We start from the raw sequence: 27,274 nt of genomic DNA, 5'->3' as shown, positions 1-27,274 counted from the left end.
GAGTCAAGAGAGATTTAAAAAAAGAGGGATGAGATAGGACAGCCCTGTTGCGTCCCTCTTTCTAGTTGAAATGTGGGAGAAATAATTTCTCTAATTGGTAGTAAAGTGAGGGGGAGCTGTATAATATATTGACCCAATTGAGGAACATTGGGTCAATCTGAATTTTTTTAGGATGGCCATTACATAAGGCCATTCAACCCTACCAAAAGCCTTCTCTGCATCTGGCAATAAGGCTATGAAGGGAACATCTGAATCTGAGTTTACTGGATCAAGTGAGCAATTTTTATCGTATTATCTGTAGCTAATCTTTCTTTAATGAAACCAACCTGATCTGCATTCATCATCCCATGAATTATAGTGTTCAGTTATGTTGCTAAAATTTTTGCATTTATTTTGCAATCTGTGTTCAATAGAGATGATGAGGAAGTCACCACAGTTGCAACCATTTTTGTTCTTCTTTCATATTAAAAAGTAATTAAAACAGTTCTCACGTCACAAGACATGATTCCCTTTTGGACTCTTTCAGTGAGGACATTTGAAAGAATAGAAGATAGCTGATTACAAAACATTTTGTAGACATCTGTCGGAAAGCCATCCATCCCAGGGGCCTTGCCGGAATTCCTATTTTGTATATCTTGTTCAATCTATTGTGCTGTGAAAGCTTTGTCCATAAACAACACTTGTTCTGAAGTTAGGATATTAAAAGGTAGGCCTTCAACGAAATGATCACATTTATTAGAGTCACACTAATCTGATTTATATAAAGCTTGATATGAATAATCAATTTAAGCAATTCTATCTATTGGTTCAAGGGTAGCACTCCTGTCTACTTATAAGGAAGAAATACTATGGGTGGCTAATTCCACCTTAAATCTTTTGACAAGGAGTTTACATGCTTTTTCTCCCCTTTCATAATATCTTAGTTTGACCCTGTTAAGTGTAAATGATAATTAGCTAGATAAGCATTCATTATATTTAAATCTGATATTGAATAAAGAAAGTAGGTGATTTTCATTATTTGGGTCAGTCTTGTGTGTTCTCTGCAATTCATCTATTCACTTGGTCAGAGTTTAGTAACATGAGTCTCTCTCTTTTTCTCCTTTTAGGAGGCATATTTTATGCATTCAACCTTTTCAGTAGCTTTCTGAGCTTCCCAAAGATGATAGCAGAGGTCGTGGAGCGCTTATTTTCTTGTATAACATTAGAGATGACTGAATCAACTGTGGAACAATATTTTGCATCTTTTAGTAGCAGAGTGTTCAGCTTCCAGCTAGAAGACTTTAATGAGGTGTAACCAGCATCGGTATTTCTGGAATATGATCTGAAATTAATATATCATGAATGGTTGCTTCTAGGTATGCTGAAAGCAGTTCAGAAGACACTAGAAAAAAGTCAATTCTGGAGTAAGATGAACACACTGTAGAGAAATGTGTATAGTCATGCTCCTTGGAATGTCTGTCTCCATATATCTTTTAAATCTAGTTCATTCATTAATAATGAGGGTTGGTCTATTGTGCTTTGACAGCTGGCTCTCATGTAATTGGATTCGTCCAGATGTCTATCTAGCCTAGTATTCAAATTGCATCCCAGTATTACAGGAATGTATTTTATTAGCAAGAATGTCTGCAACGTCTTTGAAAAATTCAGAATTACCGCCACTTGGATTGTAAATGCTTCCTAGAATTAACTTTTTTTGAGCCAACAACTTTCAAGAAGAACATATCTTCCTTCAAGATCAGACTAAGACTGGATACATTGAAAAGTTATACTTTTATGAATTAAGATGAATATGCCTCTGCTCTTAAAATGCAACGATTAATGATACTCAACACCTACCCACATTTTCTTGATTCATCTAATTCTGGTAGATGAGGTTCCTGCAATAAAGCCACTCGGCACCTTTTTTGATTTGAGATGTCTCAGGATTTTAATTCTTTTGGAAGGTCAATTAGGTCCCCACACATTCCAGGTATGCACACACAGAAAATTTGTGGCAAAGTTTTAAAAGATATTTTAAGTAGGGCTGTCAAGTGATTAAAAAAGTAATCGTGATAAATCATGCGATTAAAAAAATTGTGATTAATCGCACTGTTAAACAATAATAGAATACCATTTATTTAAGTATTTTGGGATGTTTTCTGCATTTTCAAATATATTGATTTCAATTACAACCCAGAACACAAAGAGTACAGTGCTCATTTTATATTTATTTTTATTACAAATATTTGTGCTATAACAAAAGAAATAGTATTTTTCAATTCACCTCAGACAAGTATTGTAATACAGTAACTCCTCACTTAGTCATCCCGGTTAACGTTGCTGATCAATTAGGGAACATGCTCATTTAAAGTTGTGCAATGCTCCCTTCTAACGTTGTTTGGCAGCCGCCTGCTTTGTCCACTGCTTGCAGGAAGAGCAGCCCGTTGCAGCTAGCTGGTGGGGGCTTGGAACCAGGGTGGACCAGCAGCCCCCCATCAGCTCCCCGCTCCCCTAAGTTCCCTGTGCTGCAGCTGCCCAGCAGGCGATCAATTGCTGGCAGTTCAGCTGTCCCTCCCCCCACTGCTGCTGCTGCTGCCCTCTGCCTTGGAGCTGCTCTCAGAGACTCCTGCTTGCTGTGCAGTGAGGGGGGGACGGGGGGTTATGTCAGGGTGTCCCCCTTCCCCTGCACTCCACTTACCCCTTCTCCATATAGAGCAGGGAGGGGACACGGACGGAGAGAGACAGAGAGCTTGGGGCAGCAGCTGCTGTCTCAACTTCCTGATCCACTTAAAAAGACAATGCACTTAAGAGTGGGTCAGCTTACTTAAAGGGGCAATGTGCATCTCTCTCTCTCCCACACACACAAGGTGTGTGTCTGTCTCTGTCTGCCATGTTGTCTCCCCTACCTCGTGTTCGTGCTGCCTTGTGTGAGAGGCTACATTAACAACAATGTGTTAACCCTTGAGGGCTCAGCCGAGTGCTAGTTCATCATTTAGCAGCAAGGCGTTCCCTGGGAAATATCCCTCCCTCTTCCACCCTCTGGACTTCATCACCTCAGCCAAGCTTCACAATCATCATAGCTGTGAACAGTATTAAATTGTTTGTTTAAAACATATACTGTGTGTATATTTACATAATATATAGTTTGTCTGGTGAAAAAAATTTCCCTGGAACCTAACCCTCCCCCCTCCCCCCCCCCCCCCCATTTACATTAATTCTTATGGGGAAATTGGATTCGCTTAACATCGTTTCGCTTAAAGTGGCATTTTTTCAGGAACATAACTACAACGTTAAGCGAGGAGTTACTGTACAACCCTCTTGATCATGAAAGTTGAACTTACAAATGTAGAATTATGTACATAAAAATAACTGCATTCAAAAATAAAACAATGCAAAACTTTGGGCATACAAGACCACTCAGTCCTACTTCTTGTTCAGTCACTCAGACAAACAAGTTTGTTTACATTTATGGGAGATAACGCTGCCCGCTTCTTGTTTATGTCACCTGAAAGTGAGAACAAGTGTTCACATGGCACAGTGGTAGCTGGCGTCGCAAGATGCGACGGGCCTGATGCGTTAAAGATTCATATGTCCCTTCATGCTTCAACCACCATTCTATAGGACATGCGTCCATGCTAATGAGGGGTTCTGCTTGATAACTTTCCAAAGCAGTGCAGACCGACGCATGTTCACTTTAATCATCTGAGTCAGATGCCACCAGCAGAAGGCTGACTTTCTTTTTTGGTGGTTCGGGTTCTGTAGTTTCCGAATCAGACTGTTGCTCTTTTAAGACTTGTGAAAGCATGCTCCACACCTTGTCCCGCTCAGATTTTGGAAGGCACTTCAGATTCTTAAACCTTGGGTGGAGTGCTGTAGCTATCTTTAGAAATCTCACATTGGTATCTTATTTGCGTTTTGTCAAGTCTGCAGTGAAAGTGTTCTTAAAACAAACGTGCTGGGTCATCATCTGAGACTGCTATAACATGAAATATATGGCAAAATGCAGGTAAAACAGAGCAGAAGACAGACTATTCTCCTCCAAGGAGTTCAGTCACAAATTTAATTAATGCATTATTTTTTAATGAGCGTCATCAGCATGGAAGCATGTCCTCTGGAATGGTAGCCAAAACATGAAAGGGCATATGAATGTTTACCATATCTTGCATGTAAATACCTTGCAATGCCGGCTACAAAAGTGCCATGCAAATGCCTGTTCTCACTTTCAGGTGACGTAAACAAGAAGCAGGCAGTATTATCTCCCATAAATATAAACAAACTTGTTTGCCTTACTGACTGGCTGAACAAGAAGTAGGACTGAGTGGACTTTTAGGCCAAAGTTTAAAATTCTGTTTTTAAGGGCAGTTACATAACAACAACATCATCTACATTTGTAAGTTGCACTTTCACGATAAAGAGATTGCATTACAGTATTGTATGAGGTGAACTGAAAAATATTTTTTTTACAGTGCAAATATTTGTAATAAAAATTATATATAGTGAGCAGTGTACACTTTGTATTCTGTGTTGTAACTGAATATATTTGAAAATGTAGAAAACATCCAAAAATATTTAATACATTTCAATTGGGATTCTATTGCTTAACATTGCAATTAAAATCGCAATTATTTTTTTTTAATCGCGTGAGTTAACCACAATTAATCAACAACCCTAATTTTAAGATGTATAACCTTACTCTAAAGACATATGTCTCCACTAATATTGTAATACCACATCTCTAGGCTGCTATCTGTGTTTAGACATATTAGATACTGGTTAGTTTTGAATGAATTTTTGCCTTCAACTGAGTCTAAGGGTGTCAGGTATACAAAAAGATCTATAGTTAAATAGGTGTCTTCCAAAGTATATTTGTAACAGAAAACAAAAAAACCTCAGACTTAAAACAAGCCAATGTGGGCATGTTCAGATCCCTGACTGCTTCAGTTCCCTCTGCTCCTGCCCTTCCTATATTATATAATAATATTCTAAACACAAATATATTTAAGTAATTTGATAAATCAAATATCAATTAGTACAAAATCTAAATATATATTAAAAAGTTTCATATTAATTGTATGTCAGATGCCCTGCACAAATTGAATAACTAGTGCTATTTAAGGTTACATATCAGGAGTATGGATTGTTCCAAGGGATTTGTGGTTACCATAACATGATCCATCAGAGGTTCTAGTGAAGAGGTTCTGTCTAGCTGTGCAAGTTGTGATGATCAGTGCAGATAATACTACAATCAATATGTAGTGCTATATCACCCAGTTTAGTGTTAATCTGTTACTCTCTCCAGTGCTCTACAGTTGTTACTGCTCAGTTCCAAAAGGTGGTCAACGGAAGAGTTCAGCCTAGCTGGTTATCTGCTTGGAGTTGGAAGATTATAAAAGTGAATATTACCATATCCACAAGAATACATAGGAAAACAAACTGATTTCTACATTTGTTGAGGTATGCTTTTCATGATGGGGGGGGGGGAAATCTGCTATTTTTGGTCACATCTGGTTTCAGTCTTTTAAGTGTCTGCCAAGTTTCAGAGGGGGGTTTGCAAAAATCTTGTGAAGCCTGCTAAATCCACAGTGAAGGTGGAAGGGTACTTGGTGTTGCATTTGACAGTGGTCCCCCATAGGATTTGCTATATGCCATTGAATGCAGGGCTCTTTTTGTTAAGATCAGAGGAGAAGTCAGAAAAAAAGAGAGATTCTGTGGCCCTTATACATAAGGTTTTAGCATTTCTGGCAGCATATCCTTGAACTTCAGCAGCTTGAAGATGATGGGTCTGGGCCTGTCAGATTCCTGCCTTCTAGTACCAGGCATCTGATGGGCCCTTTCAATAACTAATGGCAGCTGGGGTCCATGGTGATGTCCACCCACACAAAGCAGAGCAGGTTAACTGAGGTCAATTAACCTGATTGGCTCTCCCCCAGGTGCAGCCTGTGCTTGAAAGGTTGATTGATGATGGAGCCCCCTGAGAAGAAACATGCAGGGCAGATATAAAAATCAGGAAGCAGGCAGTCGAAAGGGGCTGAAAGGGAAGTAAGGTGTGTTTAAAGCTACAGAGCTAGGTAGTCTGCAGTTACTCCCTGGAAGGAGGGAGTTTGGGCTAGGAAACCCAGAGAGCAGGGGAGCCACAAGAGAAGTAGGAAGGAGTCCAGGGAAATAGCAAGCAGTCCATAGTTGCTGGACATAGCGTCCTGGGACTGGAACCCAGAGTAGCAGACTGGGCCAGGTTCCTCTATCAGCCATTGGGAAAGTGGCACAGAACCTGGCTGTGGATTGGAAGACTAACTGGAGCAGCTGAAGACAGCTGATCCAGTGGGGCTTTGATAGCCTGGAAAGGAAGGACTACATAGTGACCTGGCCAGAGGGCTGAGTCATGAAGAGGGAGCACCTGAGTTCCAGACACAGAAAGAACAAGAGGGGAAACAGTGTGAGCAACTATCGAGAGGGGGGGAAAAACAGACCTGGATGGAGCTAATCCCCACAGCAGCCAAGAAGAGGCACCCTAGCGGTGAGTGAACCCCATTACAGGGGCCAATTTAAATATGGTATGGAGCAGCTTCTGAAGAAAGCGAATACTATCTTTCTCCTGAGCAAACCATTTGGGATTTGACATACATACATGTTTAGAGAGGCCACAAATATCCTTTGAGATTGAATCCTGTCTGTCTGAGAAATTCTTTCAATGCCATGATATCCTGGGCTAGATTTTGCTGTGCTTCCCTCTTCAGCTGCTTCCGTGATTCAGGCTTAGGTCTTTCGTTACCTCACTTTTTCATTGGAAGCAGTTCGAAGATTATCCAGGAATCTAATTTACATTTATGACCAACTTATTCCAAATTTGCTAGGAAAGTAATTATAAGAGATGAACTGATAAGTAGGGAGGTCTGGGACGAGGCAGATGTCTTCTTCACGGGTACCATATGACTGTTCTGTTAATTCTAACCACCCATTTCTTTACAGTCTTCTAATTCCAAGCCCTTAGCTTCCTCAACATTCTACCAGCGGAAGGGCTAGTTTAATCTGCCCAGGCCTTTCAGTGATAACTACGTGTTTCAGGAAAGCCTTTCCTCTCTAAACATGAGCTTCCTAAAAAGGTCCAACTTAGCCCCATGGAGAAAGAAAGAACAGTGGTGCTGTACCCCATCAACATACATTCCCAGAATTGACACTCAGAAACTGGGAACTTCAGTTCGCTGTGTTATTTCTCCTATAACTAACCCCAGGTGTAAATTCACAAACAGTAACTACTAATGCTGGAAAAGCTTTAAGGAAAGGCTCATTAAGAAAGACATTGTATAGGGATAAGAGTTAAATTTTAAGTGAAGTTATCAGAGGACTTCTGCAATATGAGACATGCTACTTTGCAAGGGATGCTCTTCAATACTTTTTACGCTATTAAATCTTGTTTTATTACCATTTTGTTCTGTATGCAGAATACAAATGTTTTCTGAGAATTAGTGATATCATCAGATACATCAACTTGCACTTAAAGTTTAATGTTGCATTTCTATGACTAAGAAAAAGGCATGTACGTTACCTATTTCATCGATAAAAATGATGGAAGGTTGGAGTTTTATAGCAAGGGAGAAGACCGCAGCAGCCAGTTTCTGAGACTCCCCATACCATTTATCAGTCAATGTTGAAGGCTGGAGATTAATAAATCGACAACCTGCTTCCTTTGCTGTAGCTTTGGCAATCAGAGTTTTACCACAACCTGGAGGGCCATAGAGAAGTACTCCTGAAAAATAACAGTATTAAAGTTTTAGGGTCACTGGAAGGAAGGAAAGACCCCAGTGTGACTAACAGTGATGTATGAACTCATGTTCTATCTAGATTTCCCTAAGGCTGGCATCCGGGTACTTTTCAGTAACTACCACGAAACTCCATGTACACAATTGTCCTGCAATTATCTTATTGTCTTAATATTAAAAAAAAAAAAGCAATAATTTCAAATTATTCAAGACAGCTTTACCTTCATTTTTTAGTGAAGAGTTAATACAGAACAGCTCATTTTAAACTTAAGAAACATCTGAAGCTTTGTTTTGTGCCTATTACAGTTATAAGTAACACTCTACATTACCATGATTCAAACAAGCTAGTGGGGCGGGGGGAACTTCAGTTTGCTTACTTGGGGCATTTGCTAGGGCTTTGTTTATAGTCACTCTACCTTCCTGAAAAGACTTATGGAAAAAAATCTGTAATGAGGTAGGGAAATCCATACAAGTTATTTTAAAAGCATTTTTTAAAAATTCCATGCATATTATTTAGAAGTACTTAATCTCAATTTTTTTTCTAAAATTAGTCAAACAATTTATTACAGTTTCCTGTAGTGAACAGGTTTTCTTATTTAGTTAGACTTAAATGGGTGTTCTCTATAAACACAGCTGCAGAAGCTGGTGAGTTAGTTTTTTCTTAATTTAAATGTTTTTGAGGTTGTCTACATCTACATAAGGATAATTACTTAAGAGATGCATCTCCCATCTTCATGATTTAAATGACTGATCAAATTGAGGGGCATGGTCTGTTTGGAAGGTCTACATAAATAGACCTTTCTTCATCTTATTAAAGCACATGACAGAACACCAATTTTCCAACCAAGATGAATTCCTAACAGCGGACAATTTTGTATAAAACTGAAACGTTTATTTCCAAACAAAATAGAACTGAACATTTTAAGGGGACAATTGATAGATGTACACAGTAATTAATTATATAAAGAAGGCTTTCACATAATACAAAGAAAAGATGGAAGAGATCTTGTCGATAGAAAATAAGCCTTGTCCTCCTATCTAACTACTTAGGTCCAAATTTTGCTTTCATGTACATGAGTACAAGGCAATTGTGACTAAGAACTTCAGTGGAGACACTTCAACTTTACAACACTATAAATAAGAGCAGATTTTTGACCTTTTCTCTCTCAGGTTGAGTTGGCAGTGAACTTATCTAACTAAACACCAGAGAAGGAGGGATGACGGGTCTACATATTCACACTTGCATTCCCTTATTGCCTGGATTACTGGAGTCAAAAGGGACCTGCAAAATTAGCTTGCAGTAACTCTTCACATTTAAGGCCTTTGTTTCTATCAGTGCACTGGTATCCTTATCGAAGTGTGGAAACATTTCCTAGCATATACCATAGAGCTATATCTGATCTCAGCAAAAAGAACAAAACTAAATGTAAAGAGCAAAAAAAAAAAAACCACCCACCACCAGAAATCCAGAATTAATGCACAAGTTGGATGTCTCTTGGAAATGTGTATTTGGATTGGTAGAATATGCATGGATATGACTTCAATAAAAATCGACATTATACAATAACTGAAGACCGTTTGTGAAGTACTGCAAAGATCTTAGACTAAACATAAACGGCCATCTCACAAAAGAAACAAAAAGCCTCAAGCAATAAGCAATGAGGTGATTCTATAATGTCAATCCTCATAATTAAAGTGATAGAAAAATACCATTCTGAGGAATTACACTTTAAATATCAAGTTGTGATTTGACCCTTCTCCTTAACACAAGGGTATTATTGATAATACCCAACTTTATCTTGAAAGCATAAAAGTTAAAAAAAAAAAAATTTTGTCCTAGATAGTCATTACAATATTTGTTAATAAAAAGAAACCACGGACAAGTTATATCTAGAACAGTGGTTCTCAAACTTTTGTACTGGTAACCCCTTTCACATAGCAAGCCTCTGAGTGCGGCACCCCCTCCATAAATTAAAAAATACTTTTAAAATATATTTAACACCATTATAAATGCTGGAGGCAAAGTGGGGTTTAGTGGGTTTTAGGGTGGAGGCTGACAGCTTGCAACCCCCCATGTAATAACCTTGCGACCCCGAGGAGTCCCAACCCCCAGTTTGAGAACTCCTGATCTAGAATGCTTTCTCCTTACCTTTTGGTGGCTGCAAGAGTCTGGAATTCTCAAACAAATGTTTCTTCTTGATAGGTAAAATGACTGTGTCCTTCAGATCTGTAATGACATCATCTAAACCTGCAATATCACTCCAGGTTACCTGATGTACAAAAACAGTATTGGAAAAAAAGTTAATGTATCATACCCACAGCCAGCAAACATAACCCTGATTCCTAGATGGCCTCCAAGGAATCATTAAACAAACAAAAAAAGGGCAGTGTGAAATCTCAGATTCAAGACCACGTAAATTTAATTATTTTTATGCATAATGTAACAAAATGCAGAGAAAAATGCAGGTTTCTCTCTATGATGCAGTTAAGATTTCCTGGTAGAAAATTATTTTCCACTTGGATACGTTCTGACAATGATGAGCTTTCAAAATTTCAAAAGTTCTACATTTATGAAAATATAATTCCTAGTTGAAGGATAGATTTGACTACTAATGACACTATTAAGAGCTTCCATGTATCAAATGTTGCACTCTGTTTGATACATATATAAAGTTCCATACTTCTTATAGGAATAATAGGGGGGGAAATGAGCAGTGAATATAGTGTCTTACATGCATGCTAAGAGGGTCTACTAGATGTGCAGCAATGCTCATTTCATATTCAGTAAGCTTGACATTTTTCACCCCAATCTGCTTCATTAGTTTTTCTGCCTAGAAAGAGAGAACAGAAGCCATTAACATTATAAAAAGAAAATGGTTAAATAGTTTAAAAACAGACTTTAAACAGTTGCTATTTTGGGCGTTGGAAGTTAGGAGCTAGAAATGAGATAGGAAGTCATTAATTGAATATGGCTTGAGTCCTTTGCAATAAAAAGGCATTACTGTCTATCTGCTCAGTGGCCTATGTGAAGCTAATTCATGGTCTCAGTTTCTGACAAATGTCACATCAAAAAATTGCATAGACAATACTCTGAGTGCCAGTCACAGCAGACACATCCAAGACTGAAAAGGCATAAAAATCTTGCTCTGTCTCAGTCCTTCAGAACAGGGCTGAGGCACATTAATGGGTGGTGGCTACCGCTTCCCACAGCTCCCATTGGCTGGGAATGGGGAACCACGGCCACAGGGAGTTGCAGGGGGCCGTGCCTGCGGACAGTCAACATAAACAAAAATGTCTCGCGGCCCACGTTCGGATTACCCTGATGGGCCACGTGGCAAAGGTTGCCGACCTCTGCAGTAGGGGGTACTCCTCCCTCTGCCTGTATAAAAGCACTGCCCCAGCATAGGGCTATTAAGAACTTTGCATTAAAGATGCAGTCTGTTAAATGATGTTGGAGAGTGGTCCTGACCACTTCTTATCAAACAAAGAACCCATGAAGGGAGTTAATTCTAATTAGTTTGGCCAAGATGATGGGGTAAGTATACTCCATTTATCTAGATGTCCTTTGCACCAAGGCACTATGTAAAATACAAAGTTTCTGTTGGATATGCTAGTGTTCACTTCCTATCTTAAACCAGGACTTGAAAAATTTATACCACTTACTAATCAAAAGACTAAACTTTAGATAGATGCAAGAGACTTAGGAGGGAGGGAATGAAATAGCCAGGTCCAGGTTACCCCACTGCTTCCCAGAAGTACCAGGAATGGGGAGGATGTGGGACTGCTACTAGGGTGCTATCCACAGATTCTGCTTGAAGACTATCAGCCTCTGGTTAGTAGGTGACCGAAATTTAAAACTCCAACCACTCTACCTACTGAGAAGGCTTTTGTCTCGGTCTCCTCCCTCCTGTCCAGAGCATCTTAGCTGCTGTAGAGAATCATAGAAATGTAGGGCTGGAAGGAACTTCAAGAAGTCTTCAAGTCCAGCCCTCTGAGCTGTGGCAGAACCAAGTAAACTTAGACCATCCCTGACAGGTGTTTGTCCAACCTGTTCTTAAAAAAATCTCCAATCATGGGGATTCCACAATCTCTCTTGAAGCCTATTCCAGATCTTAGCTTCCCTTTTAATTAGAAAGTTTTTCTTAATATCTAACCTAAATCTTCTTGCTGCAGAGTAAGCTCAGTACTACTTATCCTACTTTCAGTGGATATGAACAATTGATCACTGTCCTCTTTTTATAACCGCTCTTAACATACTTGGAAGACTTATCAGATCTGCTTCCCTCCCCCCATCTTCTTTTCTCAAGACTAAACATGCTCAGGTTTTTAACCTTTCCTCAAAGGAAACCTGATCTAAACCTTTTATTATTTTTGTTGCTCTCCTCCTGATTCTCTCCTAAAGTGTGGTGCCCAGAACTGGACAATACGCCAGCTAAGGTCTCACCAGTGCTGAGTAGAACAGGACAATTACCTCCCATGTCTTATATACGACACTCCTGTTAATACACCCCAGAAATAGATTAGTTCGCAGCTGCATCACAACGTTGATTCAATCTGTGATCCACTATAACCCCCCGATCCTTTTCGGCATACTTCCAGCTAGCCAGTTATTCCCCATTTTGGAGTTGTGCATTTGAATTTTTTCCTTCGTAAGTGAACTACTTTGCACTTGTCTTTACTGAATTTCATCTTGTTGATTTCAGAACAATTCTCCAATTTGTCAAGGTCACTTTGAATTATAATCCTGTCCTCCAAAGTGCTTGCAACCACTCCCAGTTTAGAGTCATCTGCAAATTGCATAAGCATACTCTCCACTCCATTATCTAAATCATTCATGGAAATATTGACTAGTGCCAGAGCCAGAACTGACCCCTGTGGGACACCACTAGATACGCCACGCCACGCCGCCCTCCCCTCCCGTTTGACAGCAAACCATTGATAACTACTCTTTTAGCTAGTTGTTCACCCATCTTGAAATCATTTCATCTGGACCACATTTCCATACTTTGCTTATGAGAATGTCATGTGGGACTGTGTTAAAGCCTTACGAAAATCAAGACATATCATAGACAGCTTCCTCCCTATCTACCAGGCAATAAACCTGTCAAGGAACAAAATTAGGTTGGGTTTGGCAAGATTTGTTGACAAATCCATGCTAGTTATTCTTTATCCCGATTATCTTCCAGGTGCTTAGGAATTAAATTGTCTAATAATTTGTTCCAGTATCTTGCCAGGTGTCGAAGTAAGGCTGGTCGGTCATTCCCTGGGCCCTCTTTGTTCCCCTTTTTAAAAGATAGGTACTCTGTTTGCCCTTCTCCAGTCTTCTGGGACCTCATCCATCCTCCAGAAGTTCTGACAGATAATTGCTAAGGGCTCCTAGATTGCTTCAGCTAGTTCCTTAAGTACCCTAGGATAAATTTCATTAGGCTCTGCTGACTTGAATACATCTACCATATCTAAATACTCTTTAATCTGGTCTTTTCTATTTTGGGTTGCATCCAGTCTCCCTTGTTAATATTTCTTGTGTTGAGTATCTGCTCACCATTAACCTTTTTAGGGAAGACTGAAGCAAAGTAAGCATTAAACACCTCAGCTTTCTTGATGTCATCTGTTATTAGCTCTTCTTTTCCCGCTAAGTAGAGGAAAAGTACACTTTCCCCCTCCTTTCTTGTGCTCCTATGTATTTAAAGAACCTCTTCTTATTGCCTTCTGTCACTTGATAGGTGTAACTCATGTACTTTAGCCTTTCTATTTTCATTCCTACATGTTGGTGCTATTCTTTTGTACCCCTCCTTAGCTATTCGTCCATGTCTCCATTTTTTTGGTAGGATTCCTTTTTGATTTTTTCAGGTAAAGAGCTCCTGATGGAGCCATATTGGCCTCTTATTATTCTTCCTATCGATCCTACATCTATGACTGCCTATATTAACTCAAATTCCCCAAAAGCTGTAGCAGTTCCATAGAATTAGACAGAGTATTAATTTCACCCTGCTGCTAATTAAGCAAAGCTATTAGCAGCATAAAAGGTACTGGAGCTGTCTGCAGACTTGAGGAAGACAACACTGCATCACTTTACATTTGGAAGGTTTTCACAACCATATGAGCTAGAAACTTTAAAGTTTAAATTTTGCAGAGATTGACAGCTTAGGCCATAATACCTCCAGAGAAATGTTCCCACTCGTTTCTACTGAGTGGGTTCTTTCAATCCCTGTCCTAAATGTGCTTCAGCAGTTGGTGAACTGGCTTCTGTGCATATACAGAGTGGTTTGTATAAAAGTGTTCTTAGAAAGTAAAAGAAATTTGAAAGTTTGGTCTTACCTGTTTCTGAGCTTCCACTTTTTGCTTCCTGGTTGGATCAATTGCATCTACCATCCATTTAATGGTAAAATAAGTTACCGCACCAAATATCGTCAAACGGAAAATTAAACCAACAACTTCATTCCGACTCAGGGGGCGAGAAAAGGCTTCAGCATGAACCATTTTGATTTAATACTAAACAGAAGTCAGAAGAAAAAAGCTTTAGACTTGAAAAATATGCACTTTATTTTCTTTTAAAAAAACATTTTAGAAATATTTATCCACTTATGTAGCAGTTAGACTATTTTTACAGTGGTGGCACAAGCTCATATGCAACTTCTTGCTAAACTAAATAATTAGTTAAATCTGGAACTAAACAACTAAAGGACACACTTGTGATTGACAATATGTAAACTTATGATCATCCTCAAACTGGAAACAGAAGCACAAAAAATAGAATGGAAAGGGTTAAATGCTTAGTCAACATCGTTTCATTTTCACCTCTGTTAGAGTACAAAAGACAACCAGTTGAATCCTTGCTTCTGTATTTTAATGTATTCAACAAGGTCCTCATTTCAGAAAAGTTGTTCCCTAAAAATTTTGCCTTCCTTTCAACCATACAATATCTTACTAATAGAAACATGCCACATTTTAGTTCCAAGTTTAGCCCATTCCTATTCAGGCCTGCTGTTTTATTGCTGTGATTTAACAATATCAAAAATGTTGACTCAAAAAGACAAGGAAAAGAACTGCCTGTTAAAGAAAGATATAACACAGTATTTCAAACTTCTTCCTCTATTACTTTTGTATGTGTCTCACTGTCACATTTTTAAGACCTGTAGTCCACATTTGGGTATTAGAAAGTAGAGAATTGTAGTCTGGATCCATTACAAGACATCTGTACTCTTGATTTGTAGAGTTCCCCAGAAGGCTGTAAATGCTGGCTTTGTAGCAGACTTAACTACAGTATTTTCTATTGTTGGCTTCTCTGAAGCCAACCCTTATCCCTTAATAAAGTTCCTTTAGGCGATGCAGCCTCCCTAGATGTGACACCAGATGGAGAAATAATAAATTCTCCTGGTCCTAAAATGTAAAAAATTCAGATTCGGAATCTGGGGGTCAGTGGAAGGATGCAATCTATGGGTATGTCTACATTACAGCAGCACAGCTATGGTGCTGCAGCTATTCTGGAGTAGTGTGGACTCTTCCTACATCAACAGAAGGGTTTTTTTCCATCCATGTAGGTAATCCACCTCTGAGAGGCGGTAGCTAGGTCAGTGAAAGAATTCTTCTGTTGACCCAACTGCTTCTCCGGTGAAGGAAATCTCAACTTAATGGCATCACATGGTTGCAAAATTTTTCACAGCCCTGAGCAAGGTAGTTTGGTCAATCTAATTTTTAGGTGTAGACCAGGACTATGTGCTACTGAACTAGGAGGATCTCAAGTCTGAAAACTTTGAGCAGCTTCATTCAACCACTGATGCCTTCCTTTTTAGGGCAGTGGTCACCAACCCGTCGATCCTGCGGACTCTCCCAGTCAATCGCGATCTCTGGCCGCTGCGGCGCAGCAGAGCTCCCTGCCTGTCGCGGCCCCACGCCGCTCCTGGAAGCGGCCAGCACGCCCCCGCGGCCTGGGGGAAGGGACCAGGGGTCTCCATGCGCTGCTCTGCCTGCAAGCACCACCCCCACAGCTCCCATTGGCCACAGTTCCCTGTTCCCAGCCAATGGGAGTTTTGGGGGCAGTGCCTGCAGAGAGGGGCAGCACGCAGAGCCACGTGCCCCTCGCCCCCACCCAGGGGCCGCAGGGGCACGTTGGTCCCTTCTGGGAGCAGCATGGGGCCACGACAGGCAGGGAGCCTCCCTTAGCCTCACTGCGCCGCTGACAGAGGTAAGTGCCGCCCGGCAGGAGGCTGTACCCCAACCCCTCTGGAGCCAGTACTCCGAACCCCCTCCTGCACCCCAACCCCCAGCCCTGAGCCCCCTCCCAGAGCCAGCACCCCATACCCCCTCCTTCACCCCAACCCCCTGCCCCAGCCCGGAGCCCCCTCCTGCACCCAAACACCCTCCCAGATCTTGCACCCCTCACCCCCTCCTGCATACCAACCCCTGTCCCAGGCTCAGCCCAGAGCCCCCTACCACACTGCGAACTCCTCGTCCCCAGCCCAGAGCCCACACCCCCTCCCAAACCCCTGCCACATCCCGGTTAGAGTGAGTGAGCTTGAGGGAGAACAAACAATGGGGGGGTGCCCTTTGGGGAGCGGGGGGCCTCAGGGAAGGGGCCGGGTAGATCCTGGGTTGCCCTTAAATTCAAAAAGTGATCTTGGGCATAAAAAGGTTGGAGACCAGTGGTCTCGGGTGACGGAGTAAGACATCCTTTAGCAACATGAACCATTTCTGCTTCTCCATGGCTGACTTCCAAACTGAGCTGACAGCCAAGGCCAAACTGGCTGATTTAGAACCAAAGTACCCTTAATTTTTTTCCTCTCTTGGCTAACTGCTATTCAGTCATACATGCAAAGATCCTGCACTCATGTTAAGACAGTGATGCCATTCTGTTCTGCCTGAATGCCATACATGGATTCAGCAGACCAGAATAAAAGAGCACTACAGTTCAGTGCCTACCAGAGGACTGCTAGAGCTGGCTAACATGTTCTAATACTGATCACTAAAACAAATTTTTTTAAACTCTTTTAAAGTCATTTTTACTTTTAGGAATATATTTTACTCTTAAATTTCCAAGTATATACTTACACATGAGATAAAGCCTGCCTTTTTAGGAGCTTAATTAACTAATTAGAATCATGTAGACAGTTTGATGATTTTGTTAAACCTGGTTTGTTGAAGCAAAGGGAATAAAAATATTCACCCAACACCAAAGAATCTCCAATAAGATGCTTATTTAGCAATCCCTGTGTGATCAAATCACTTGCAGTGAAATAACACACTATAAGAAAAGCTCTTAAACTAAAAACTGGCTTTTTTGTTAATTTTTCTAAACTACACCTCTACCCCGCTATAACGCGACCCGATAGAACACGAATTTGGATATAATGCGGTAAAGCAGTGCTCCGGGGGGGCGGGAATGCGCACTCCGGCAGATCAAAGCAAGTTCGATATAACGCGGTTTCACCTATAACACAGTAAGATTTTTTTTGTCTCCCGAGGACAGCATTATATCGAGGTAGAGGTATATTTTAAGACCTTTTGCCCAATGTATTTTAGTGGATTTTTCTGTCCGTTCATTGAGAAAGAGTTGAGCCTTTGATTAACTGCCCTAAGAAAGCTTTGTCTGACCAATGGCTGCATTTTAATTTATTTTAATTTTGTTTGTTGTTGCACCCTTCTACCTGCCTGTACAAAAGCCCTCCACAAGCATACAAAACTGGGCAGCTGCTCTGGTTTCTCTTGCTCTCCCAAGACATACTTTGCTTATCTTATCATAAAAAAAATTCTTGACTTTCCATGGACATCTGCGCAAGAGCAAATGCTCCTCTTTTCAAGATGTAAGCATAGATAATAGCTGAGTGCTTTTATTCAGGGACCTTCCCTCTCTTCCATTTGCTATATTTTCCTGGTAAATTATAAACTCTTTAGATCAGGGAGCATCTTTTTGTTGTATTGGTACAGTACCTAATACAATGGGGACCTGATCCATAACTGTGGCCTCTGAGCTGCTACCACAAAACAAAGCATACTGGCAACCACCTCACCTCAAACCCTTTTAGGCATTTCCTCCTCCTAAGATGGCTCCAGTGCACACCATGGATTAAATGAGGGGGCTCAAATATCTGTGTACTTCACAACCTTCTCTTGGAATCATAGAATACCAGGGTTGGAAGGGACCTCAGGAGGTCATCTAGTCCAACCCCATGCTCAAAGCAGGACCAATCCCCAGACAGATTTTTGCCCCAAATCCCTAAATGGTCCCTCAAGGATTGAACTCACAACCCTGGGTTTAGCAGGCCAATGCTCAAACCACTGAGCTCTCCCTCCCCCCTTTCTATCATCCCCTCTTTAACCAGCAGGTATGAGTGCCAAAATCATTGGTAATCAAGTCTTCAGAATCTGTCACAGTAATACCAATCACCTCAATACAGCCCTTGGCTAGCCTAAATCCCAATCCCTAAACAGGCCCTCCGGCTCGCTTATAATGGAAGTCTTCATTAAGTTACACATAGTTTATTACTTACATAAAGGTAAAAAAGGTACTAAAAGTGTCATTTCTCCTTCCGATTGTTTTTTCATTCGCTATAAATAGCACTGTGGTTTTTATTGTGGCAATATTGTCTGAAAAGAGTCTGAGACCACACCAAGGACATCAGGAGGTCACAAGATTGGAGGAGAGGTTACAGCATGCCTTCTCTGCTTTTAAAACATCCAATATGTCTCATGGGACTCTCCCCAAATAATCTGCCCAATGTCAAAAGCATATAAAGACTATAGGATATACACTAGAGGGCAGGTTCAGTAGCACAAACTAACATTCCATGCAAAGAACCACTGCTTTTGCATGTGCACTTTAGTCAATGTGGAAAGGGTTTAAGGTCATAGAAAACTCTGCCAATACTTGTTAAAAACGTGCTCCATAGGAGAACTGTTCATTCAACATGCCCCGTTTGGAAGCATGTATGTGCATTAAACAGTTAAATTAGCTATACCAATTCTGCTTAGACTGTCAGTAAAAAGTGCTAAAAAAGTTGTACACCACCAAAAATAGTACAGTAGTACATAAGATCATGCTAAATTTTAATCCTAATAACTCAGTCAAATCAAAACATATTTTTCATCTGACTCCTTACAAACATTTATAACTAAGGCCTATTTTCCTGCCAATTTCAGCTTTTTATCTCCCAGCTGTTATGGCATACTTTTTAAAAAAAAAAAACCCAGAGAGAGATTTGTTTTTATAATTGGTAAATTTATTTTTCCCCTCACCTCTCCTCATCTGGAAACTGTCAAACCACTTTTTGTTCTTATTTTACACATGCCCGAGATCACCAGTTCACCTTCAACCAAAGTCTAAACCCAGAATATTTTGACCTAATACAAGAAAGCTTGATAGTGTTAAACGGGGGCATTTATAACCAGGAAACAGATGTAATCCAACATACATACAACAGTAGGCCTAACTGTCAAATAGTTATTAGGGTACTGGACTTCATTTCTAACTGAGGGCAGATGGCATCAATTAAGTACGGTTTAGTCCCTATTGCAGGTTAATCCAAAAACCATGCTGTAAATTTGCCAGAAGCTCAGAGGGAAACCCTAAAAAAAGGAAGAGCTCACACCAACCCCTTTCTTTAGTATTTGGGTGAGCTAAAGGATTCTCACAAGCAACATGTAGACTCTTCCCATCAGGGTGGATTTGATTTAAATCAGTAGTCAGGAAGACTCAATTTAATCATGGATTTCTACATAAAAGTGCATTCTTGTTGGTTGTTATAACCTTAATACATGTTCTTCACAATTCGGAGAGAGATGAGACCCAAACTGGGTCTCTTTTAAGGCCTGCTGCTATTATAGGTTTTCCCTTCCAGTGAGAGAATGGTATGGTAGATCTCAAATCAATGAAGGCTATGCTCAGAAAGACCTCAAGACTTCTGGAATATGCTGCTCAAACAGTTTCACTTTTGTTTCTACGGCCTGTCCCTCCCTTCTCCCATTTATCTCTACTTCTTTTCCTTGTCCAGATCTATTCCGCCCCCAACAAACTTCTATTCATTGAACTTTCTGAAAGTTTGCACTTTTAGAGAGAGGTAAGGGATTGACTGTGTACACAAATTTGCAGAGGGACAATAGGGTTGAGGTCTGTTATTTCTCACCTCTATATTTTATTTATTTAAAAACATTTTTGCTGTTAACAAGCATGTTATCCCTGGAGACACAAATCCACAGTTTGAGAACTGCAAAACTAAGCATCTCTGATGGTATCTTCTAGACTGAGCACTGAGTCCCATTGCGTAGATAGAAAGATTAATCTATACAGAAGCCCCTGGAACCCTAAAATTGGATCCCTAATCCATTAACTATTGGAGCTCATTTACAAAACTTTTCTTAAACAGTACATGAATAATATTGTCTTGTACTATAGAATTAATAATCCCTATTCCACAATGATATCTTTGAGCCATAATGTATCTTAATTAAAACTATCTTTAGATAGGTTTATTCCCCTCAGAAAGCATTTTTATCAAAAAAATCCAATTTAAATAAAAAAAATCCATTTTTTTAAATAATTGATTTTTATCCATGCTGCTTCCCAACAAGTGTGAACATCATAGGCTGATCACCAATGTGGGCCTACACTGTCCATTCACGCCAAAATGGGTAAGCTAGGAAAACACAAAAGTGGCACAGTCAGGAGACGTCAAGTCTCTTCCCAGCTCAACTGCAGACCACCTATGCAACCCTGTGCAAGTAATTTAATCTCTACAGACTTCAATTCCCTATCTGCAAAACAGGAGTGACAGGGTATTGGGACGATTCCAGAGTATCCAGACGATTCCACAATGTTATCGCCAGTCACTGAAGGGCAATAGCGCTGGTACCTCTTGAGCAGGGTGGCTGCTCACTAGAGAAGCAGCACCGGCTGCCGCAGTGGCAGGAGCGGGCCGGGAATTACCACTGGAGCCCCGGGGCAATGGCGGGCGAGAAATGATGCAGTAGGAGGGCAGGGACTGGAGCACCGGGCCTTGGCAGCAGGGGAGGGGAAAGGAGCATCCCGGCCCGGGGGGGCAGCCCCGGCGATGCAGTGCTGGGTGGGTGGCGGGCAGGAAGCACCGTCCCTCCCTCCCCACCCCGAGCCGCGGGTTACCAGGAAGCGCAAGCAAGAGCGGGAATCCCCGCCTGTGACCTCCCCGCTGCCCCGACCCGGCCCGGCCCGCCGACCCCACAGGCCTGAGGGGGCCCACAGCCCGCTCCGCACGGGACACTCACCCCGAGCCAGGCGGCAGCGTGAGGCGACGGGTCACAGGCGGCGCGCGCCAGCAGGAAGGAAGGAAGCAGCCGGCCCCGGCTGCGAGTGCCTGTTAACTCGCTCCCCCAGCCCTGCAGCAGGCAGCCCCGCACAAAGGTTCCGCCTTGGCCGGCCGGCGGGCGCGGGGCGGGCAGCCAGCGCGGCTTCTCTCCGCCAGTACCGACAGCGGGAAGCCTACGCAGACCCTGCTGCTGCCCACGGGGAGCTGCCGGCCTGAGGGATCCCGGCAGCTGAGCGCCGCCCGGCGATCACCCACGGCCGGATGGGCCCCCCGCTGCGGGGCTCGGCGCCGCCCCAGGCTGCGCGGCCGAGGTCCCTTTCGCCGCCGAAAGGCGCGACCACCTTGGACTGTGAAATGATGCCTCTCGCCTCCCCGCCAAGTCACGCTGCCGCCGCGCTGAGGGCGAATCCGCCCCGCCGTGGCAGCCTGGTCCTGCGCTCTAACTGTTACCGCCTTGGACAGTTATACACCCCGGGCTCGCCGTGACAGCCCCCAAATCCATACTACCCACTGTGCTGTGCCGTCTGAGGTGCCAAAGTCTCCTGCTCCCTGCTACAATAACAGTTACGCATTTTTCAATATAAAAATCATTTAAATCTAAACGTCTGGTCAAATTTAAATAGTACAAGTGCTGCTGTAATAATTGAATAATTCATTTTCATATGTAATTGAATAAAGTGGAACTGCTGCGGAATTTAGCTCTGACTTGGTGCAGAACACACCCGGCCTTTATTACTATCCACGTTGTACAGATTAAAAAATGTAGGCCCAGAGAGGTAAAATTAGTTGTTGAAGGTCACACAGGAAGTAAGTGACGGGGCTGGGAATGTTCTTTCCCAACAATTCTTTCCTAGTCCTCAGTTCTAGCATCTATATACCAACATACTACTTTCCTAATGCAATACATATGTTTTCATACAGCCAAGTGCAAGTTACTTGATATAGATCAACTAATCTACTGAGAACAAGCAGTTAGAGGTATATACATTATTAATGATTATGTCTCTGATCCTCTGACACTTATACACGTGCTTAACTTTATGCACAAGTACTCTCATTGACTTCATTGGTGTTCCTCATGCTCATAATGTTAAGCAGATACATAAATCTTTTTAAGACTGGGACCTATTATATTTGAGCTGTGTCTTATCACATGGAGAAAAATGGATTCCATAAGCATGCTTCAGCTAACTGGCTTCCCAAATAATATGGGATAGATCCTTAGCTTATTGACTTCAATGGAGTTATGACAATTTACACCAGCTGAGGATCTTTCCCTATTTAACTTCTAATTTAAAATTGACTGAAATATTATTCCAAGTGAAGATATAGTAGCTTTATGCTAAAAGTACAATAATTGTATGATTACAAACAAACTATAATAATCCAATAAATAAAAAGTTAAAAATGTTATTCCAAGTACAGAAAATGTGTATTTTAGTTTGTCACCAACTTCACTTCTCAGGTTTGACAGTCATCTGTCAGATTCGTCTAACATTACTCTCCCATCTTTCAAAAACATCAAATTGTTTTGATTCTCCATCCACCCAAAAAGGAATGTGTCCATATGGTTCACTCCCAAATCCACAAGTGACACTCTTAGTATTAGGCATGATGGGGTGGCGTTGCTTGTCAAGAGCAAGATTATCCCCAGGGGAGAAGCATTCTGCTCCCAAAGTATTTCTATCTCCGGCTGGCTCAGAATCAAAATTCACATCTCCTATTTGATAATGTAATTCCAGGCTGGGCACATTTGTTATTGTTATTATCCTCATTTCTCTGGTTTTGATAAAGGGAAGAGACTTGAAAAATATGTCTGCAGTTTTCTGACAAAAAAAAAAGGATATAGTTTTTATGGAGGGGTTTAACTTGGTGGATTGAAGGTTACAGCATCAAATCTCCCTAAGATTTTATATAGCTAGTGATATATAAAATTTAAGGAAACTACTTAATCAATAAACATTTATTATTGTTTTTCAATTTACTGCCTCAGCTGTCTGTTTACTGCAGGACCATCCACTAGTTTAAAAAAAGTAAGGGTAAAAAGTTAAGATTTTAATACACTTACCTTCTGTGTTAGTTATATATGCTAAATAAACCTAAAAAGAAAGGTCTGAGTAGGTCTTGCCTTGAGTAAAAACTGTCCATGCCTTTTAGATACAGTTGCTGTGTAATACTTTGTGAAGTCTGAAAGATGAACTAGTGAAAATCATTTTTGTCTTCCTTCACTCTCCTTCATACCCCTACCCCACTCCAGCCTTTTCTTCTGGTCCAAATCTTAAATTTTGTACAATTGTTATATATTGTATGCCTACCCAACAGCCACATAATACAACAGGTGTAAAATCAACAAAGTGCACATATTAAACAATAGGTGTCTGACCAGCACACGCATAATAATAATACAATAGCTGTCTGACTAGCAAAACCAGAATAAAATAGTTGTGTGACCAGAATGCATAGCAAAAACAGTTTAACACTTCAAACACCTTATTAGTCTAAAAACATTTCCTAGCCTTAAGTGGGACACTCAGTACCACATATGTAAACAATTCTAATTTGGTAATACAAAGCTATTTTACTAGCAGAGGACAAATAATATTTAATATTAATAATGAACAAACTTGTGTTATAGCTTATGTATCTCATAACCTACTTACTTGGTTTTATTCAAACTTTCCAGAAAAAATATTCATCTTTGTTCAGACACACACTATGAGAAGTATCAGTTAAAAAGCATTTTTGACAGAAGTTGAGAGGTGGAAACAGGGACTTGCAATGGAATGTTTCTTACAACCATAACAATATATATTTCATTATTACCTTTTAATTTAAAAGGCAACATAAGTGAGAGTTACCAAAGATTCTTTAGTGTGACCTTCACAAATATCTCTCTATATTGCTTTGGGGGTGGAATAATGACCTCAGATCTGGGATTCATCAGTCATGAAGTAAGGAAGTGCGGTTTGAAATGTTAATTCTCAATTCCCATAAACGCAGATTGATAGATGAGGCATAAAATGGTTCCAGATGCTACAGTTTCCAAACTATTCATCTGTGCTCACTTTTCTCTATCTCTATAACCTGGAGCAATTTTACTGTAAGTAGGCCACCTGCATTTTCAGATTTACCTGAATATGGAAAAATGCCCTTGAATGTGTTTGGAAAATGATGGGTTGACACTTAATCTCATTTCTAAAAATCTGAAAAAAAAGCTGGGTTTCTAACCCTAAAAGCAAGTAGCTTGACTAAGTGATCAGTGCAAATATGTATGGAAAAATTACTTTTGGAAGATACCTCATTAAATGAAATTGTCATTACAGTTTACAGGATCTCCACTCTTCCATTTCACAAGTACTCTATTAGAAGGCGGACTGGAACCCTTTCAGTGTAATTTAAATAAAGGAAAAAATGGTCTTGCAGCAAAAACACAGAACAGTGAGCCAGGAGATTTTGGCTCTTTTCCTGGTTCTGACCTGATGTCTTGTGTGACCTTAGGCAAGTTAGTAATCATCTTTTCAGCTTTAGCCTCATCGGCAAAGTGGTGGTGAGGAGATCTAACTTAGGGGTCTTGTGATGCTTAACTCATTAACATTTGTAAAATACTTTGAGCTCCTCAGATGGAAAGTGCTATATAAATAAGTGGAAAGTATATTTATTAACTAAACTGGGAGAAAGCTTTTCCTTTAGGAGTTCATTTTTTTAAATGAAATAACCATTTTAATACTTACCCCCTAATGTCTCATGTCTCTCATGGAGCCCTGAGGACCTTTCTGATTTATTATTGTGCTTTTCACCAACCTTTTACTTTCGGTGCCTTATGTCATAATTCTTCTGCTCAAAGAGAAGTATATGGAACTCCCTTTAGAATGGCAGCTGCTGTAAGGTGCCCTTCAGGACAGGATCAGCACCCAGTGTCCCAAGGATAGAATGTTTATTTAATTTATTTAAAGGACCAAGGAGCCATACAAATGTGGCTTACAGCTTTCTTTGCAGCCTCTTCTTTTCCCCCCTCCAATCTACACTGGGCATCAGCCAACCAGTCCTGAAAATGTGGACCATTATTCCTCAGTTGTTATCTGCAGTTCACACACCTGTTAGAAATTCAGATTTTTTCCCTTGGTTTCCTAGGTCTTTAAGATATTCAAACATTATTCATCCACCAAGAAGCTACAGTGGCAGCTCCTGCTATTTATTCTTGTATCTTATTCTTCTTGGGCATTATTTTCCCAGTTGACTCCAAATTAATTATTAAATTTCCTTTCTTACTTATATTTTTTCTTCATGTGACCTGACTCCGCAATTAGCTCTTAATTCTTTTACTTTATTTTACTTGTGGTTACTTTGTGTCCTTTTCATGTCCACTGATCCTCACTGTAGCTCTCATCTTCACAATCTGCCCAGATGACTCTCCTCCAGCTCCTTCCCCATCCCCTCACCCCTCATGTCTGAATGTCGTTTTCCAAAAGACTTTTCCCAACTTCTGCCTAGTTGCCATGGTGCATCCTGATGGAATGTTGCCAGAAGCCCCAGCCACCCAGCTCAGAATCTTGTTTTAAAGGAAAATCATACACTTTACTACTCAACTTTTCAAACTTTTTCATATCGTGTATCACTAATAGACTGTCTCATGTATCACTTTTTCCCACATTCACAACTGCATGAACCACCTCCCCTTCATGATCATATAGACCACTTCCCCTCCATTTCCAGATCACATTACATCCCCATGGCAATTACAGCAATTGCTTACATAGAAATGTAATATTAGGAAAATATTTAATGTAATTTTAGCTGTCTTTTCATGTAATTTAGCAGCTGGGAACAAGCAGGAGAACCAAAGTCATTTGACCAGTTAGCTCTTGATGGACAACCAGGAAATGTTCTGTGGACCACAGTTTGAGAACTGCAGTGATATTTTTCACTTCTTGTCCTAAATTATTATATAGTGTTTCTATGTGCTGATAAACAGTTGGCCCAATTAATCTCCAAAGTGGTCAGTAATGCAATTCAGAGGTGAATAATGCAATTTCTGAAAATAGAGAAGTTTGCAAATCCCATTGGGATATCTCATGATGAAAGTCACATAAATTGAAGAATTAAAATTTTGCTCCCTCTGAGACATTGAGGCAATTCTCTTCAAAGCCCATCTTCCTATTTTCTTTCATTTTATATTATAATTTCAACAACAATAATAATACAAAATAGAAAAAGTTAAAGTTAAAGGAGAATCTATGTTATGAATACAAACTCTGAGGTTTTGAGCCATTTATCTGCTGTTGTCTTCAATAAGACTCCTTGCATCAGTTTAATTTGTTTTCTTCAAAGTTTTAAAACTAGCCTCTCTCTGAGACAGCTGTGTGCTCCATTTTGTCCCTACCTACAATTTCTCATGTGCTGGAAAGGGGGATAGTACCTACATCAAAACAGCCACTGACTGCTTGGGATTCTGTTTCACCTTGGCTATGAAAAGATAGGTTGTTTATTACAAAGTTAATCATTTTATTATTGGATATTATTAAAAATCATCCACTGCACAGCAGTATCCGAAGCTGGAGGATTCATCCAAGCGCTCCATTTTGCTAAGGGTATATCTACACTGCAAGTGATGGTGTGATTGTAGCTAGCTAGCACGGGTAACAATAGCAGTATAGATGTGGTGGCATGAGCTTCAGCATAGGCTAGCAACCAGAGTACCCAAGCGTCTCTAAGGGGTATGTCTACACTACAAAGAAAACCTCAGACTCAGGTTTAAGCCCAAACCCGCCTACTGTCCACACATGAAGCCTTCTGAAATGCACCAGAAACCTCTCAAGACTCAGGCCTGCAGACTTGCCCAGGGGCCCGGGTCCAAGCCTGAGTCCTGTTGTGGAGCAGATTCAAGCCCACTCATTTTGCAGTGTAGATGTAGTGGGAGCCCAGGTCACCAAGCTCGTGTTCAGAGAGTCCACCAATGCTGTCTCATGATCCCCTAGGCCTGTGTTTCCTGGCCCTTCTGTGCCCAAATTTCCCACTCTATTCCCAGGAACTGGAAACAGCCTCCTGGTCCAAATACAGCTGCTAAGCATTTTAACCCTTCCTTTCCACATGGACTGCTCAACTGTAAACATAGTTAACCCTATTGTGTATTAGTTATGACCAGCACTAAGAAGAAGCCCTAAGCTAAGCATGCTGCTAGCTGGCCAGAGGAATACAGCCAGACTCTGGTAAATCTGTGATGTGAAGAGAATAAAAGCCATGGCTTCAGCAAGAGCATAAAGAAGA

General features: G+C 40.8%; 1 protein-coding gene across 3 annotated transcripts in view; it reads right to left on the bottom strand.

Moving 5' to 3' along the window:
• Nucleotides 1–21,021, bottom strand: part of ATAD1 (ATPase family AAA domain containing 1) — a 34,291-nt gene extending 13,270 nt beyond the window's left edge. The window contains exons 1-5 of one of the 3 annotated variants that reach the window (XM_065407586.1): nucleotides 20,970–21,021; nucleotides 14,055–14,228; nucleotides 10,469–10,567; nucleotides 9,886–10,006; nucleotides 7,523–7,723 (exon numbers count right to left, since the gene is read on the bottom strand). In XM_065407586.1, coding sequence (XP_065263658.1) covers nucleotides 7,523–7,723; nucleotides 9,886–10,006; nucleotides 10,469–10,567; nucleotides 14,055–14,216 — 583 coding nt within the window. In that variant the 5' untranslated portion in view covers nucleotides 14,217–14,228; nucleotides 20,970–21,021. Of the gene's footprint in view, nucleotides 1–7,522; nucleotides 7,724–9,885; nucleotides 10,007–10,468; nucleotides 10,568–11,612; nucleotides 11,682–14,054; nucleotides 14,229–20,969 lie in introns of those variants that run through there. The other 2 variants (XM_065407587.1, XM_065407588.1) reach the window with 2 other exon arrangements.
• Between the last annotated feature and the right edge of the window lie 6,253 nt (nucleotides 21,022–27,274).

Source organism: Emys orbicularis, chromosome 7, assembly GCF_028017835.1.
Source record: "Emys orbicularis isolate rEmyOrb1 chromosome 7, rEmyOrb1.hap1, whole genome shotgun sequence".
NCBI classification, from domain to species: Eukaryota; Metazoa; Chordata; order Testudines; family Emydidae; genus Emys; species Emys orbicularis.
The sequence above is the reverse complement of the archived record's forward strand: the minus strand, read 5'-3'. Positions and strand labels throughout refer to the sequence as shown.